The sequence below is a fragment of the Phocoena sinus genome, chromosome 4, assembly GCF_008692025.1.
Source record: "Phocoena sinus isolate mPhoSin1 chromosome 4, mPhoSin1.pri, whole genome shotgun sequence".
Classification (NCBI taxonomy): Eukaryota; Metazoa; Chordata; class Mammalia; order Artiodactyla; family Phocoenidae; genus Phocoena; species Phocoena sinus.
Window position 1 is genome coordinate 143,101,086 of NC_045766.1, and position 18,791 is coordinate 143,119,876.

Genomic DNA, 18,791 nt, shown 5'->3' on the forward strand with positions numbered 1-18,791 from the left:
ATTGCAGGGGACTCAGGTTCAATCCCTGGTCGGGAAACTAAGATCCCACGTGCCGCAGAGCAACTAAGCCTGCGCGCCACACCTACTGAGCCTATGTGCCACAATGAGGAGCCCACGCGCTGCAGTGGAGGATCCAACATGCCGCAATGGAGGATCCCCCGTGCCGCAACAAAGATCCCAAGGAAGAACCCTAGTGCCGCAGCTAAGACCTGCAGCCAAAAATAAAATAAATATTTAAAAAAAAAAAAAAAGCAGAATGCTTGGGAAAAGCTGGGCTTCCTTTAAGGCAATGAGGTAAAAGGGGCTTTCATGGAGGCAGAAGATGGAAGAGAGTCTGTATCACAGAACAGAGAATGCAGAGGGCTGGGGGCGGGAGGTTGGGGGTGGGGAGAAGGGGCAGGAGCTAAGCCAGAGACTCACATGAGATCATCGCAAGGGAGCTTCCAAGGAGGGATTGATGCTGGGCAGAAAGCAGAGGAAGCAGGAGGCTCCACAGTGTTTCTGAAGGTGCGTCGGCTATAAACATCATTTCTATTCAGCTAACCTAGCCGGTACAGTGAAAGTCCATACTCATGGTCTGGGGTATTTTTCAGGCCCGCAGGTGAATTTACAGTTTCTCTTCTAGGTGGGATAACAATACCAAGACCACAGAGATCCTAGAAAGGGGCAGCCAGTCATCGCAGGCTTGCAGGCAAATTTAACTTTCTTTACAATCGTGGTTTACATCGTTTTAAATGTTCTGTAACACACATTCTAACAGATACAATTAACTGTAATGTGTGTATTTAACCTGACCTTGGGGCTTCCCTGGTGGCGCAGTGGTTGAGAGTCCGCCTGCCGATGCAGGGGACACGGGTTCGTGCCCCGGTCCGGGAAGATCCCACGTGCCGCGGAGAGGCTGGGCCCGTGAACCATGGCCGCTGAGCCTTCGCGTCCCGCGTACCGGAAAAAAACAAACACTAAACTGACCTCGAAGCTTCACTACTTTCATGTTATAGGTTACAACCTCGAGAAATAACTACAATTTTTTTGGAGCTGCACTATTCCTCTTAAGTCTTTATTATTTGTTATTTGGAGGAAAAATAATAAAGAGTTAAGAGGAATCCTGCATTGTCTCAAAAGACGCAGAGCAGCTATAAATGAAAACTTAAAGATCTGTACTTGACCATCAGATGTAAACAATTCTTATAGTACTTGTGCCAACAAGACTTATTTTCCTCAAGATTTTTTTCATCAAATTTCATGATAACATCTACCTTTTTAATTTTAATCAAATCTACTTGAAGGGGCTTCCCTGGTGGTGCAGGGGTTAAGAATCTGCCTGCCAATACAGGGTACACGGGTTCGAGCCCTGGTTCGGGAAGATCCCACCTGCCACAGAGCAGCTAAGCCCGAGAGCCACAACTACTGAGCCCACGCACCTAGAGCCCGTGCTCCACAAAAAGAGAAGCCCCCGCGCACCACAACGAAGAGTAGCCCCCGCTCGTGGCAACTAGAGAAAGCCCGCGCACAGCAGCGAAGACCCAATGCAGCCAAAAATCAATCAATCAATTAATTGATTTTTTAAAAAGTTAAGAGAATAGATCTTGAAAGTCCTCATCACAAGAAAAAAAAGTTTGCAACTATGTGTGGTAATGAATGTTACCTAGACTTACTGTGGTCATGATTTCACAATGTATACAAATACTGAATCATTATGTTGTACACCTGGAACTGATACAATGTTATACGTCAACTATATCTCAATAAAAAATAAAATAAAAATTTTACGGAAAAGAGAAAAAAGAAAATGCTACATATATATATACATATATATATGTCTACATATAATTCAGCCATAAAAGAGAAGTAAATCCTGCCACTTCACCATTGCAACAACATGGATGAACCTAGAGGGCATGATTCTGTGTGAAATAAGACAGGCAGAAAAAGATGAATACTGTATAATCTTATCTATATGTGGAATAAAAAAACCAAACTCATAGAAACAGAGCAGATTGGCAGTTGACACAGACAGGGGTTGGAGTGGGGAATCAGGGGAAAATGGGTGAAGGTGGTCAAAGGCTACAAACCTCCAGTTATAAGATGAATAAACACTGGGCATGTAATGTACAACACGGTGACCATAGTTAGGAATATTGGATTGTATACTGGAAATTTAATAGAGTAGATCTTAAAAGTTCTCAGCACACACACAAAAATTATACCTATGTGAGGCGAGGGGAGTGTTAACTAAACTTACTGTGGTAAGAATTTGCAATATATACACTTGACCCTTGACCAACTCAGGGGCTAGGGGCGCCAACCCCCTGTGCAGTCGAAATGCAGGTACTGCTATCTCTGCCTCAAAGGGCAGGAAGCTGACGCAGTTTGTTCCGAGTCAGGACTCAAACCCCAGTTCTTTTGATTCCGTGTGTTATGATTGCTAATCGAACACAAACTTTTCCCTACACTTAGTTAATGTAAAGATCTGTAAAAGGAAAATACAGGTACCGTATTTATTGAAAAAGATACAGGTATAAGTGGACCCATGTAGTTCAAAGCCTGTTGTTCAAAGGTCAACTGTACATATGTCAAATCATTACATTATTCACCTTAAACCCACACAATGTTTTGTCAACCATATCTCAATAAAGCTTAACAATTTTTTCCATTAAAAAAAAAAAGTCACTCATAATCTCCCATTTGGTGTGGTTTTGACATATGTTATGGGTTGAATTGTGTTTCCCCCAGATATACTGAAGATATATGGAAGCCCTAAGCCCCAGGACCTCAGAATATGACCCTATTTGGAGAGAGGGTCTTTACAGAGGTAATCAAGTTATAATGAGGTCATTAGGGTGGGCCCTAATCCAATACGACTGGTGTCCTTATAATAGGGGGAAATTTAGATACACAGACATGCACAGAAGGAAGACTCACTGAAGACACACAAGGAGTACACCTTGTGGAAACAGAGGCAGAGACTGGACTGATGCAGCAGAAACCAGGGACAGCAAGGACTGCTGGCCACCACAGCTAAGAAGAGGCAAGGAAAGATTCTACCCAGGATCTCAGGGGGCGCGTGGCCCTGCTGACACCTTGATTTAGGACTCCAACCTCCAGGAAAAACTGTGAGACAATAAATGTCTGTTGTTTTAAGCCACCCAGTTTGTGGTCCTTTGTTACAGCAGCCCTCACAGGCTACTACGACACATAGTTTCATCTTGAGGACACTAGTATTATAACAACTAAGTTCTTGGTGGCAGCACTCAGCTTCTCGCTTAGTTGGTAGCGACCTTTGTCCATCAGAGGCTTGGAAAGTCTCCAGTAACAGCCACTTGGTGAGGTGGGAGAAACGTGAAAGCAGATCTTCCAAGCTGGATGCAAGTTTTATCCGAGTTGGTCCATCGAGGATGAGTTAGAGCGTGCTTATATATGCAGGATTCATATACACAGGACCTTGCTGGATAATCCTAGTCATCATGTCAGTGTACAAGAAGACAGACTTTCTAGTGGCATCATTGGAATCTACATCTTTTCCATGAAACAGTGGGCATCTAAAACGATCATATCAGGACTTCCCTGGTGGTCCAGTGGTTAAGACTCTGTGCTTCCACTGCAGGGGGCACGGGTTGGATCCCTGATTCGGGAACTAAGATCCCACATGATTCACGGCATGGTCAAAAAGTAAAAAAAGAAAAGAGAAAAGAAAACAATCATATAACTTTGAAGCACCAAATGAAACAAAACATTTGTGGGTTTTTTTAACTCATCAAAATGCATTATGAAATATTTCTTACAAATCAAAACCATGCATATAAGAGAGCAAACACTCATGTACCCCCAATATACCTTAAGAGCTAACCATTACAAATAGAACTGAAGCCCCAAGGCTCCCTTCCATGTAGGCCTCACTCCAGTCTCCCAAATCCCCTCCAGAAGTAGCCCCTATCTGATTCTTTTGGGTGGCTTGTCTCTCTTGTTAATAAGTAGGAAACACTTTATGTATTTTGGATACCAATTCCTCACGAGTTAAATGACTTCCCGGTTTGTGGCTTATCATTTCACTTTTTATAGTATCTTTTGCTAGAGAGAAATTTTAATTTTAGGGCTTGGCACGTCCTGGACCATGGGAGGTATGTGTATGTTTTAACCCCAGACTCAAGAGAGAATAGGCCTTGAGATATGTAACCCCACCCGAAATAGACACATTTCCTGTGGACTTTCTTTGCAGATTTTTTTGCTAGTGGGTGGCTTTGCCCAGGTTCACCCTGTCACTGAGGGGAGCTCTGCAAGGGCTTCCTCTGGTGCTCTCCAGCCCACTCCCAAGTGTCCTCAGGGCCAAAGTCTTGTCTCCTCTTCTGATGTCAGTTAAACCAATGCTTTGGCTTAACTGAGATCAGCAGATGCTCCCAGGGCAGTGCTGGCTTCTTGCAGTTTCTGGCTTCTGTTTTTTGGCCCCTGGAGACACACACTTCCTGTGGTCCAGGACACTGCAGACTGTGAAAAACATGATCACACTAGACCAAGACAACCAGCACTAGGAAGGGTATGGCAAAACCCAAATCCACTCAGGAGGGATGCACATTCAACCCAGAACTTGGGAATTCCCACAGAGAAGAGCCCAGAACCATCACTGCCCGGCAGTCATGAATAGGAGCCAGCAGAGACCACGGAAAACGGAACTGGCGTGAGAACGGAACTGGTCGTTTGAAATTATGCTTGTAATATTGTACCCAGCATTGCTACATGTTTTGTAACCCGAGGGTTTTTCATTACGTCTCGTGGTCACATACTGCCAGAAATAGAAGTCATTACATATGTTTTAAAACACAGTTTTAGGTACATCCAATATAACTTCAACTTTATTTTCTTTCTGTAAAAGCTTTTAAATTTACTTTTCCTGTTTGCTGAGCAATCTGGTTTTTTTATTCGATTATTAAAAAGAAAATTATCTTACTTAGTAAGGCATACTATGTATGGTCATTCTGAAAAATAGTTTTAAACTACACTGTTATTATACACACACTACTACACATAAAATAAACAACAAGGACCTACTGTATAGCACAGGGAACTATACTCAATATTTTGTAATAATCTATATGGGAAAAGACTGAAATATATATATATATATATATATATAAAACTGAATCACGGGCTTCCCTGGTGGCGCAGTGGTTGAGAGTCCGCCTGCCGATGCAGGGGACACGGGTTCGTGCCCCGGTCTGGAAGGATCCCACATGCCGCGGAGCGGCTGGGCCCGTGAGCCATGGCCGCTGAGCCTGCGCGTCCGGAGCCTGTCCTCCGCAACGGGAGAGGCCACAACAGCGAGAGGCCCGCGTAACGCATAAAAAAAAAAAAAAAAAAAAAAAAAAAAAACTGAATCACTTTGCTGTACCCCTGAAACTAACACAACACTGTAAATCAACTATACTCCAATAAAAATAAATTTTAAAACTACACTGTTATTGAAAGCTTTGTTTTAAAAAAAATCTTAATTTAAGACATAATTAAATCATACTTATTTACATAGGATAATGCCACAATACATTTCCTTTGGGGCTTACAAAGCATGTACATATTAGCCCAGGATGCAGAGTGAGGTCATGCGTATGGAAGGTGTGAGAGCTGAGTATGTTAATTTTCCTCTTTGGCCCAAACACCTTTGAGTTCAGGACCCATCACGGGGTCCAAGTGATGCCCAAGTTATCCAGTTATCTTAAAAAGAAGTTTAATTCACCCTTGGTTGGGTGGGTGGTGGATTCCTAATAGTTTAGATAGAATTGTATGTGATTTATTGAGGAATATAGACAAACACAAGTTTTTGAGGTTTTGCCTAAAAACGCTGGATCATCACTTGCTAGAACTTCAGGCGGAGGTGACGGTGCCTGCAGAACGACTAGGGCAGAGAACTAACAACTGAGGAACAACCCCCGCTGGCAGCAAAATCTAGCCTACACTTTTCCAGCTGACTGTGAAATAAGATATAATCTCCTCTCCACAAATACCTGTGAAACCACCGGCCCTTTCTCTGGCCCCTGCTTGATTTTTCTATTTCCTATTTGCCTCTTGCACTTGGCACTGTTGCTTCTGTTCCTTTTGGCCAAATGTCGTGTAGGCCTGCTTAACCTCCCCACCTGCCTGCAGCAGCGTCCAAGGAGGTCCTGCTCCCCCCAGGCTTAGGTGCTGGTGCCAGCTACAAATTGTCACTTGCCATCTGCCTCTACAAAGATGAGGTCATCCACCACTGCAGCCGCTCACCTTCAACACCCCCTGAAAGGAGCTCAGGGTGGACATCAGGAATGAGGTCCTCTGTGCTCTGGGAGAAACTGGCAGAACAGGCCCTCAGATAGTTAGAGATTTGCAGCAGATGTCACGGTGACATCTGTTCCTCCTGATTAGCGTGATCTGAGGGTGGAGTTTTCCATCCTCTGATCTCAAAAGGTCATTTGTCCGACACCTGGCACGGGCCCAGTTTTAGGGTTGGTGATCCCAACCAGTCTTAGCCGGCTTGAACTGGACAGGAGCCCACCCCAAGTTCCTGAAAAACGGTGCGGCGGCCTGGGCGCTGGGTCACCGAAGTGGTCATTGAAAAACCACTGAAGTTCTTGAAAAACCACTAAAGCCTCCATTACTACAGTGACCCATAGGTCAGAGGTGTTATCTATAGGCGTGACTAAGGAGTCAAAAGTAACTAAGGTGAGCTTGGTCAGTGAAGGCAGGTTAGAAGCAGAGTTTTTAGCGAGCTGTTCCTTTAGCTGCTGTTCTGTCAGACAAGCTCAGGTATTTCTGTTAGTCACCAGTTTCTGTTAATCCTATGCGGATGCTTTTTTTTTAACCCTATGGGGCACGGTTTCACGGGGTATCTGTTTTACCCATTTATCTGGCACTCGTATGAGTCTCCAGCCTTAGCCAAGGTGGGGGGCCTCTCCCGGGTGGAGTTGAGGTGTGGGTATGCGCCTCTTGGTTGGAATGCTTCCCGGCACCGGGCATGGGCAGGAGTGGGGATTGAAGGCACGATCAATGGGGCAGAAGGAAGCCAATAACTAACTACACCTACTCCATGTCTATGCCTAACTTGGGGGGAGTCTGCACCGCAAGTTATAAACACTCAAGTAAACTAAAGCTTGCACTTCTGATCTGTTTGGCTACGGGACTAGTGCGGTCACAGGCCAAAAGAGCGTCCACGGTCCCACCTGAGGCTGCCCTGCAGGGTGACCACAGGTGACCACTCCGGAGTACAGGAAATGGCACCCACAATGATCACTTCGGTGACCCAGCGCCCAGGCCGCCCCGCCGTCCGGGTCCGCGGGCCCCAACCGCCAGTGATTGGTGGCTCTTCCCGGGGGCGTGGCCTCGAGGCGCAGCGCGGGGAGCCTGGAGGCCGCCAGGATGCGCGCGCAGGACCTCGGCGGTGGTGCGCGCGCAGCAGCCGGAGCCCCGCCCCGCCCTGTCCCTGCCTGTGATTGGCGCCTTCATCCTAGGGGGCGGGCCCTCAGGTGGCAGAGGGCGCGCTGCGGCCGCGTCTGTTAGGTGTGACCTTCTTCCGCCCGGCCTGTTCCTCGGTCCGTGCCCCCGTCATGGCCATGGCGGCCTCGTTTCTGCTGCGGCAAGGACTAGCCGGGGGGCTGAAGGTAAAGGGGGGCCGGGCCGGGCCGGCTCCCGGGGGCCCGCGGAGGGCGGGGCGAGGGCCGCGGCCCTAACGGTCACCTCCAGCCGTCCGGGGACGCCTCTGACCCCATTTCCCGGGCCGAGGAGAGGACGCCGGGTCGGGGGCCGGGCCCGGGGAGCGGCGAGGGTCCCGGCGACCCCGGCCACCGCTCCCTCTGGTGCTGGATCACCGGGAACCTCCGGTGTGCGGTCCGGGCCTCCGACAGGCGTGGGGGCCGCTGGTGCCCCGCGCCGAGCCCTGTCCGAACCCTTGAGGACAGTGTCTCTACTGCTTATTTAACCCGCGAGGAAATGAGGGCACTTTCAGGCACCTGGTTGACCCGGTAACTTACGAGGCCATGTGAAGCCAGCTTAGGTTACCTCATCTGTGAAAAAAAAGGAAGAAAGAAGGGCGTTCTCCATATAGGAAAAGCGAAGTCCCCTTCACTATCTTTAAAATTAAAAGGGGCTCTTATTAGAAAAGCAAGAACTATTCGTGGCAAAATAAAGTACAGATGGTTGGAGGGGAGATCTGTTGTCAGAGAGGCCACTGTTTACCTCTGCATATCTAGTCCCAGTTCATTTTTGTTTTAGCTTTCATGTATACATATACACACGTGCTGACGTCATAACCATAAGAAGCAAATGTTTCACTCTCGTACATGGGCTGTAGGCACCTCTCTCCTGTGTCCAGCATCTGGGACAGTGCCCAGCACATAGCAGGCCTTAGTAAATGTATGCTGAGTGAATTAACGGTCTGTAAAATGCTTTCCACTTATGATACATGGTAGGCAGTTTTGAAGCAACTATTATTCATGTACATTATTTTTCATGGCTAGATAGTGCTTCTACTTTATATTCTAAGTACAGGAAAACATTTTATGAAAAGAATCAGTATTTTGTAGGTTGATAGGTAATTGGAGAGTACAAAACAGTACGCTCAGGAGAAAGTGGTTGGAGAAATACCCGAATGTTAATAGTGACTGTCCTTGAACTCAGGTGTTTTTTTCTTGCAGCTTTTTTAGTATTTTCCCAAATTTCCATAATACACATAGATTAAGAGAATTGTAATAACTGTTAGAAATATGCCATATGTATGCAAAGCATTTATATGTCATAATAATACATAGTTTTCATGTCGTAATAGCTGTTAAAAACGGTATTACTCTAAAATATTCGTATTTGTGCCATTCTTTTGTCAGACTGTGCTCCTAGAAGCAGGAGTGTTTCGAGGACTTGCTTCTACAGTTTCTGTCTCTGCAGAATCAGGAAAGAATGAAAAGGGATTGCCACCGAATCCCAAGAAGCAAAGTCCACCAAAAAGTAAGATTTTAGTGGTCGTCATAAGGGAGACAGAATACAGAGTAAATCACTCAGCTTCCCAAGCAGGAAAAGGAGTTTACTAGCTACGTAATTGGACTCTTTGTTTCTAGCAGTGTCCAGGTTATAATCAGACATAGAATCTGTAACAGGCTTTAGACCAAACACATCAGTAACATAACAGTTAACTCTGTTAAGGCTGAACTCAACGATTAGCCCTGAACTGTTCTCTCTGTATTTTCTAAATGCCAAACTCCACGGATGGCAACGGGATGCGGAGTATGCAGGCTCTGTGGCATTTAGGTGGCCCTAATACCGATCCCATACTCCCGTGAAGCAGCTGTGAACCCCTCCTTTTTTTTCTTCCCTGATTGTGACTTTTCAGTGTCTCTGGGACTTATCCGTAGTCTCCCAGGCTTTGCTTGGTCATAGCCCAGGATTGCAGGCATCCTTTTAAGACTGTGGAGAGAGAGTTAGGAGTAGGTACCGTCTTCCATTATGACTCTGGTGAAGCGTGATTCTAATCTGCTTGCAGCTCTGTCCACAGTCATTTTGACTTTTATCACCAGTTTTGACTCTTTCCCCTGAATCCAGTGTAGTATATCCTCATAGGAGGAGAGCAGGAAACGCAGCAGTGTGAACCTGGTTATAATCCAGGTCCACTGCGTTTAGTCTTAACTGATGAAACCCTAGTTAACTCTTAATATATGCATATGATATATACAGTCTCTTTATAAAGCTTTGACTGTGTGGGGTTTAGAAGGATAATTGGAGTTTGTCTTGTTTTCATCAAAATATCATTTACTCAGTTTGAATGCTTGAAAAGCGTGTAGACACTTTTGTTTAGTCCCCGTTCATCTGCCCACGGAGACGTGGGCAGCCTATAAAACGTCCGCGCGCTGTTGAGAGAGCCAGCCACCCACTGCCTTTCACACGCCATCCGTCCACGCTGAGCAGGTGTACCCTCCCTGTGGTGTCTACGCGCCCCCGTCCGAGTTCAGCAGGAGCTTGTTTTCTGTCCTGTGCCTGCTGTGTTTTTAAAGCCAGAATTCCATTTTCATTTTCATCTGTACGTTTCTAAACAGGTATCTTAAACATAAGGACTCTTCTTTTTTCCAAAGATCCCCCTTTTTACAAACATGCTTCTGCATATGAGTAGAAATGGGATACTTCATCCTGTGGCGGTTTGGGGTGCAGTTACGAGAAGGGAACACCGAGCTGGGAGTTGGCCTCGGGCTCATGTAGCTTCTGCCTCTGGGCGTGGCAGGCCGTGCCGCCCTCGGAGTTCCTCCGTGCCCAGCGGGATCAGTGCGCCAGTCTTGGCCTGGTCGATGTGAGACTGACAACCGGCGTGTCATGTGTATGTGCCGTCAGGTGGGAGGACAGTTTTTAGAGCTACACCGTCTTTAATGCACATTATGTTTGTATCTCAGAATTTAAAAAATAATTACAGTCCCTCCATGAAGAAAAAGAAATGATGCTTCTAAGTCAACATGTGCAGGCCTCAGTATTTCTCCCGAAGTGTCAGTGATTGGTGAGTGTAAGATACAGAAATGCTTTGGCCTGCCAGTGGCGCATTGCCACTGTGGGTGGTTTTGGAAGCTCGAGGGAAAGTTCCCTGCATGCAGACGGGGCCCTGAGCGCTCACCCTTGGGTTCACGTCTAGTCTGGGGATCTGCATCTGGGGTGAACATGCTCTCCATTGTTCCACCTGGGGCGCAGCTCATCGTAGCCCGCGCTTCCTTCCTGAGGGGAGCTGCCGGCACTGCAAGCACAGACATCAGAATCCGGGTCTCCAGGTAGATGCCTCCCCTGCACAGCTGCCCGGCTTGCCAGCTTTGATGTTCTGGTGAATTCCATCGCTAGGCTGAATTTTGCAATAATCAGTAATCAACCATTGACGGGATAACTCCTATGTGGCTTTCTAAAGACTCTTTCAGGAAGCCAAAGTTCATTATCTGCTTCAAGCCCCTGTTCCAGTTTGAGAAACGAGGAATCTCCGGAAATAGGGGTTTGATGTATTTAATTCTAACCAGCGTTGCTAGGCACTGTTTTAAGCACTCCGTATCTCCCCACCACACCCCGTATCTCCCCTCCACACCCCGTGAGAAGGTACCGTTAGTATCCCTGGGTTATAGATGAGAAAGTGGGCGGGGGACTCCTGAGCTGCCCAAGGTCACACAGATGTCGGTAGTGGAGCCCAGTCTGAGCCCAGGCAGTAAGGCCCCACAGCCCATATTTATAAGCAATGTGCTGTCTTGCCTCTGAAAAAAGTCTCAGTTCTCGCATGTTCATTAAAACCAAAACCAAAAAAAACAAAACAAAACTTTTTTTAATAGTAAAAAACATGTAAAAAGAGGTTTTAGTTACCATACAGAACTTGAATAACTATTCCTTCACATCCTGTTGAAATGCACCTTTGTTTCTCAATGTGCTTCGTTTCTGAAATTAGTTTTGTGACCCACTGACAAGATGTGGTGGTATTGTAAGGCTGCTGACCTGTTTCAAACACCAAAGGCATTTTTCCTTTCAGTAGGGGACTACTAAAAAGTTGAAGGTCATGCCCTCCCTTGCTTTTCAATGAGCAGGAAAGAAATTCAGGAAATTCAAATTGAGAGGAGACAGAGAAGCAATAAGAGAGCTCCTGTCTCTGCGCTGTCACTAGTGTTCGTAGACCTTTATTTACATGGGTTGTGATGGTCTCTGAGGGTTCGAAACCGTCCCTGAAAGCCCCCCTCTTGTGCTGGGAGGGGTGTCTCCATGGCTAGTCTTATTTAAGTAGCTTTGTGTTTTCGTATATTTATCTTTCAAGGAAAGTCACACTGAAACTAAAACGTTTTCAGAGTATGCAGGCATCCCGCCTCTAGACACGCAAGAGGTTTCATGAAAACAAACAGGTAAAGTCATACTTATATTCAAAATGAGAGCCATTGTTCCTGTACCCGATGGTTGTGTCTCCAGGTGACATCCTGCACTGTGAATGCAGGTGTGGTGTCCACACTGGCACTTTGGCACAGAGGTCACTGGTGGCAGCCACAGATCGTCGTGGCAGGCTTCCTGCTGAGTCACAGAGGACGCTGGGCCTGTGCTGCAGCAGGTCAGAGGTTGGCTCTTAATAAAAAGCAAATATGCCACTGAGGCTTATTCTATGAGCCTTTCCATGGAATTGTCCCAATAACTAAGCCTGAATAAAAGATATTTTAGAACATTAATGTTCTTATAACATTAAATAAGACAAGTTTCCTTTTTCAAACAAAATAAACTATATCATTTGAAGTTTTCTTCCTGTTTTCAATAGGTGATAAACTCTAACGTTTTAATAACTTATTTACAGTTTTAAAAATCTCCACAATAAATTTTAGAAGATTGAGGCATAATAATTAGATAGCAGCCTATCTAAAATAAGCCTTATTTTAAGTTAATTTTTCACACTTGGAAAATTCATGCTCAGCGTAGAAGTGTATTAATGATACAGGTGAGCAGGCTAGCAGGGTTCGTAGACCAGCCTGTGTTACCCATTGCTTATAGGAACTTCTGGGCTATATCAGGTATGGTTTAGAAAGACGAGTTCAAGCGCACGCGCACGCCTTTGCCATGGTTTTATGTTTAACACGATCCTGGAGCTCTGTTCTGCTCCTGTAGCAGAATGCAGATTCTGGGGTGGCACACGGCCACAGAATCAGACGGCATGGCGGGGGGGGGGGTGGAGGTGACACGGTGATGGTTTTTAAAGCAATGACCCACTGCTCCAGCTGTTCAGTCATATCCTCTTACACTGTCCATTAACCTCTCTCTGGCCCATTTCTCATTATTTCTGGTTATTCCTCAGTTTTCTTTGACCATTTTCTATCATTCTGTTTTAGACAGAGAGAGAGAGTTCCTGAGCTCAGAAAACAATTAGAAACTTTTTTGGATACCAGTAAGATGGTAAAGTTAGAAATACATTTTTTTCCACTTTAAAGAAGTAGTATACTTTTTAGTATAAAGTAGACTCCTAGACTTGAAAGTAAGGAATGCATTTAGAGTTTGCTCATCTGAAATATACTTTATAAGTTTTGCTTTAGATTTGAAAAGTAATTTTAATTTGTAAACACTTACCCTGTATTTTTCTTCTAATCTGTATGGTTAAAAAAGATTTAGCACCTGAGAAACCTGAATGAAATGAGCTCTCATGAATGTACTGTGGCAGGCTTTCATTTTCTTTTGTAACTGACTCTACAAAGTCTAAGACTTTTATATCAGCATCTTTTTGTAACAGCTTAAAACTCATTGTTTCCAATGATACATATGATACTAAATTATTTTAGACTCTTCTGGTCTTGGAATACTTTTCCTTGGCAGAGGAGATCCCCAAATGATAGGATTTTGCAGGACTTCCATCCTCTCCGGCACCTTCACTTGAGTCACATTACGCCCTCAGTCTGATCTCCCACTCTTAGACTCATGCATATGCGCACCCCAGACCCAAACCAGGCCACTGTCTCTACTTCTGCTTTGCTGTTTTGCTCAGAAAGTTCAAGTTCATACAATACGGGTAATTTTTAAAAATATTTGAGGTGCACCAATTTTTTTAGGGATTTAAGAAATGATACATTTCTAAAACTTCATCATCTGAAAATACCTTTATATTATAGTTTATCTTAAATTTAGATGAAAATAGTAGCTTAAAAAATTACCATCCAGCAGCTCTCGCTGCAAAAAATGGAGACAAGATTGTTACTTCTGTTGGTAAAAATCCCATCTTAAAAAGTTTCAGCCACCAAGAAAAACATCTGCGTTTTTTACTGTTCTCTGTCTTGTGTGGCTTGCCTTTCGCTTAAGAATGGGTTTCGACGGAACAGTTCCTAAGATGATTATGTTGAAGATATTATCAATAACAAAGTGATATGTAATGAAATGTCTGTGGCCTTGGTGAATTTTCACTGTTTTACTAAATATTAAAAATAATCTTCCTCTTTATGCCATTTCCTAGATGTAGTGGAGCCAAAGGAGAGGGGCCAGCAGCTAGCCACCCCAACAGCAGATGAATTGTCTAAAAACGTACCTTCACCCACTTCTTCCCCACCAGTTGTGAAGCAAGGCAGGGTGCTAGCTGGCCCTAACCCCGATGCCAGCATGCCGCTCACAGACCAAGGGGTTCTGAAGTTTTTGCCAAGAAAGACTTTGGTAGAGTTTCCTCAGAAAGTTGCACCTCCATTCAGAAAACAGGGTTCTGATTCAGAAGGAACCCAGCAGGGCAGGAAAGGGACAGATGACTCATCTTCGTCTTCATCTTCGTCCAGCTCCTCTGATTCCGAGTCAGATGAGGAGGGTGACAGCTCAGAAGCGGGTCCTCAGGCAAAGAGCAAACTCAGAGGAGGGTTTCCCGTAGCACAGGCCTCCCATTCCTCTGCAGGTGGGGCCCCCCAAATTGAAATACCTGCACAAGAGAAGAGTGTATCACGGCAGCCGCATCCGGACCTCGTCTCTGCACAGAGGCCCCACGGGGCAAAGAAGAAAGGGGCCTCCCGTCAACCATCAGAGGACAGAAAAGACCCCAAACCAAAAACCACAGCACCCAAGTCACACGCAGGTGAAAAGTTTATGGAGCAAGATGTAAAGGAAAAACAATGGCAGAAAGTATCTACATCAAATGGAATGGATAAGGAAAGCCAGAAGCCACTGGAAATTACAAAAACCTTATCTGACCGGACGAAACCAGGATTATCCACGCGGCCGCGTGGCAGCCCAGCGCCCACTCAGTCTGCGGAAACCAGAGCAGGAAGACGGCTGCCAGCGACTCCGGAGACCAAGGAAAGGCTTTTGGAAAAACAAGTACCAGAGCCTGATGGGGAGGTGGCTCTTTCCCTGTTCCGAAAAGAAGATCTGGGAAAGCGAGTAGCAGAAGGAATCCTGAAGGCCAAGGGAGAGATTTTGGAAGATCAGTTACCAGCGAGTAATGTGAAGCCAGTCCCTGTTCACAATAAAGACGTTTGTGATGAAAAGACAGCGGTCCTAAAGCTTGAGGAAAAGGGTGGAGTCATCGAGGACCCAGCAGCTCAGATGGAAGGCCAGGACGGCACGCAGGGTATACCTTGACTTGGGGCCGAGAGCTCTTGTCCTGTGGTGGTGGGTGAGACTGAAGAGCTGTGTGATCTGAAGAAGCCTTACGCTCGATCAGATTCTGCAATAGGAACACGGCCTATAGCCCTGTCTCAGATAAGCTGAGGGATATATGTTAGTTACGGATAAAAATCCCTGAAACATTTGAAATTTATATCACAGTGGAAGAGTATGCCCTTGGCACTCTTGGACTGTCCCTTAACCAGTGTAACTTGTGAAAATAGGCACCCTTAACTTTTGAGGGTGTTCAAGTGTTCATTTCTTGAACCTGCAGAGCATGTCACTGAGTGGAGGGGGGCTGTCCTGTTAAACTCCCACGGGTGAGGAGCGATAGTTCCAGCTGTACTGATGGTCTTCAGGTGAGCCAGACAGGCTGTGGCTTTCAGCATCTTTATGCCTAAGGGAAAACCGCGTTTTAGGGAGTAAAGCCGTGGCATGAAGGCAGCCGTGAAATGCACGAGTCTGATTTACCCCAGACAGTTCCTGCTCGTAAAGAGCACAGTGGGCTGCTTTTTCTATATTGAATTTTCATGAAGGGCTTTTTCGCTACCCTACATTTTTTTCTTTTTTCTTTTTTCTTTTTTTTTTGCGGTACGCGAGCCTCTCACTGTTGTGGCCTCTCCCGTTGCGGAGCACAGGCTCCGGACGCGCAGGCTCAGCTGCCATGGCTCACGGGCCCAGCCGCTCCGCAGCATGTGGGATCTTCCCGGACCGGGGCACGAACCCGCGTCCCCTGCATCGGCAGGCGGACTCTCAATCACTGCCACACCAGGGAAGCCCTGCTACCCTAAATTTTTAAAGAGAAACTTTATTCCTATTATTTTACCATTTTCTTGCGCTTTGAACTTCATAAAATGCAGTGTGCGCTAGGTGGATCATGGCAAAACTGTAAAGCAGGTCTCCTGTCTTAGGATCTGTGGCTCTTGAAAACGCATCACTGACAAACCCTGCTCCTTCCTGTTTGCTCTCTTCTTTTTAAAGCCCTCCCCCTTGCCTAATTTACATTACCTGTAATTATACTTATGGGTTGCACTATGTTGACGGGATTGATGTGTTTTCTTCCCTCTCCATCTTCTCTTTCATAAATGTGCGAAGTGCCAGCCCCTGCCAGTCTTCTCCAGACGTCAAGAACCACTTTCCTGATGCTGCTGTGTTAGTCATTCTGCTGTAAATTTGTAAAATCTTCAGGATGATAACATAGAGAATTGGGGGTTTTCAGACTGCAGTCTTTTTGAAAACAATTTGCCCCTACTTTTTCATGGTTGTGTTATTTTTTTTTTTTTTTTTTTTTTTTTTTTTTGCGGTATGCGGGCCTCTCACTGCTGTGGCCTCTCCCGTTGCGGAGCACAGGCTCCGGACGCGCAGGCTCAGCGGCCATGGCTCACGGGCCCAGCCGCTCCACAGCATGTGGGATCTTCCCGGACCGGGGCACGAACCCGTGTCCCCTGCATCGGCAGGCGGACTCTGAACCACTGCGCCACCAGGGAAGCCCATGGTTGTGTTATTTTTCCAGTATTCTCTTTGCCCTTCAGGGGCCAAAGACACTGCCCAGGAGTGCAGCTCACTTGCAGGGGCAGCGTCTACAGGGGGGCCGACTTCGTAGCTCTCCCAGCCCAGCTGCCTGGCTCCTGGCCCTCCGGGGGGATTGGTGTTGGACAAGAGTTCTCCAGACCCTCGTTCCCTCCAGTCAGCACCTTCCCCACCTGGGCTGTAAGAGTGCATCTGCTTGGGATGTCCCTGTACCACATCGAAGATACTCTGCGTGTTGAGATTGGAAAGATGTCACGTCTTTAAATAAGACATCATTTATTTTAATACAACCAAAAAAATGAAAGCCAAAACTTTTGGTATGAATCCAAATAGTGGAAAACTGTAGCTATTTTTTGTGCCGCGTGAGTAGGAGTGGCGAGAGTCCCGACGGCAGTGGTTTAGGGTCAGTAAGAACTTAACCAGGCTGAGCCGTCACCCCACGCCAGCTTCGCTGTGCCTCCATCATGTCGCGTGTCATGTTGCAGGAGAGCTGGGTGTCTTTTGCTTCATCCATGCTCTTAGTTCTAAGATCACCAGTTGCGTAGGTGTGTGGATTTTAATTCTTTTTTCCACTTAGAGAAATAAGGCTAAGTATTTCTTAGTCTGTGAATCTAAAGTATACCAACAACTTCTTCAAAAAAAGTTAAACAACAGAAACTACACATCTCATTTCCAGTTCCCCTTAACTGTGTCATTATTAAAACCACTGGGCTTTATCTAATTTTCTTGCGTTTAGAGACTTAAAAGGCTCACTTAGTTTCTGCTTTTAAATTTCTCTTCTGTGAATGGTTTATTTCTATTAGAGACATTTTTTAATAGATCTGCTATTTTTTTGCATCTTTAAATGACCTGAAAGTCCCTCCATAACTGTTCTTGGCATTTTCAAGGCTAGAGGTATACAAAGTTAAGATGTTAAGGCACGTTGTAAAAGCTATTCCACTTCTTACATTATTGAGGCTGTATGTTTTAGTATAAATTTTCAGCTAATTTATTTTGCTTTTGAAGACACTTGCTTTCTGGGCTTTTCTAAGTAGACAGTGCATTCAGGAAAGGTTCATGTAGAATGCTTGGTATGTGAGTGTGTGTGTGTGTGTGTGTGTGTGTGTGAGAGAGTGTGCGCTGACTCACTTAGAAGCTCCCTCCCTCTCGGATCCTCACCTGCGCTGTTTCCCCCGCAGAGTCCCCGCTGGCCGCCACCCCCGCTGAGCCATTTGACAACACCACCTACAAGAATCTCCAGCATCATGACTACAGCACGTACACCTTCTTGGACCTAAACCTGGAGCTCTTGAAGTTCAGGATGCCTCAGCCCTCCTCAGGACGAGAGTCACCTCGCCACTGAGAGCTCAGTTTAAAGGTTAACCTTTCCGTGTCTTTCTGCATTCTTGTGTGCGAAAATAAAACCCACTCAGTGGTCATGAGGCCTGGTGTGTAGGATTGCTTTCCCTTCCGCACCTTTCATAGTGAGTTGTGAATTGGCAGCAGTCCTGCTGATGATTTATTCACCATGTGTTTAGATGCATCTATATGCAGGGAATTTTTCTCTTTTTTAATTAAAAATTTTTTTAATTAATTATTTCTGGCTGTGTTGGGTCTTCGTTGCTGTGCACAGGCTTTCTCTAGTTGTAGCAAGTGGGGGCTACTCTTCGTTGCGGCGTGCAGGCTTCTCACTGCGGTGGCTTCTCTTGTTGCGGAGCACAGGCTCTAGAGCACGGGCTTCAGTAGTTGTGGCTCATGGGCTCTAGAGCTCAGGCCCAGTAGTTGTGGCGTATGGGCTTAGCTACTCCGTGGCATGTGGGATCTTCCTGGACGAGGGTTTGAACCTGTGTCGCCTGCACTGGCAGGCGGATTCTTAACCGCTGCGCCACCAGAGAAGTCCGGGAATTTTTCCTTAATTATAAAGTATGGGTCACTGGACAGATCCACACAATTAGAGAATTGCAGGTGCTTTCCCTCTGTGATTCTGCTGTGCTGGACCCCTGGTCAGTTCAGCGTTTTCTGGTTCACCAGCAAGGTGTTGATAGGGGCAGCAGGGCCTTCTGATTTGGTAGACCTAGTTCTTGATGAATTGGAAATAGGAGTTTTACACATTTTAACTACCTGCTGCATTGCAAAGAAATTACTAAATTATGGCATTTTATTATCAGAAGGATCGGAATTCTTTTGCTCACTTAAATTAGGCATGGGATGTAAACTCGGGGAAG

The 18,791-nt window shown here is 45.9% G+C and overlaps 1 protein-coding gene across 2 annotated transcripts; it reads left to right on the top strand.

The window, feature by feature from the left end:
• Positions 1-7,477: 7,477 nt before the first annotated feature.
• Positions 7,478-18,009, top strand: NDUFV3 (NADH:ubiquinone oxidoreductase subunit V3). Of its 2 annotated transcripts, XM_032630929.1 has the most exons (4): positions 7,478-7,619; positions 8,838-8,958; positions 13,928-15,022; positions 17,766-18,009. In XM_032630929.1, the coding sequence occupies exons 1-4, from the start codon at positions 7,566-7,568 to the stop codon at positions 17,927-17,929; spliced, it is 1,434 nt and encodes a 477-aa protein (XP_032486820.1). In that variant the 5' UTR covers positions 7,478-7,565; the 3' UTR covers positions 17,930-18,009. The 2 variants fall into 2 exon arrangements, with proteins under 2 accessions (XP_032486820.1, XP_032486821.1); XM_032630930.1 differs by lacking the exon at positions 13,928-15,022 and having other exon boundaries at positions 7,485-7,619.
• The last annotated feature ends 782 nt before the right edge of the window (positions 18,010-18,791 follow it).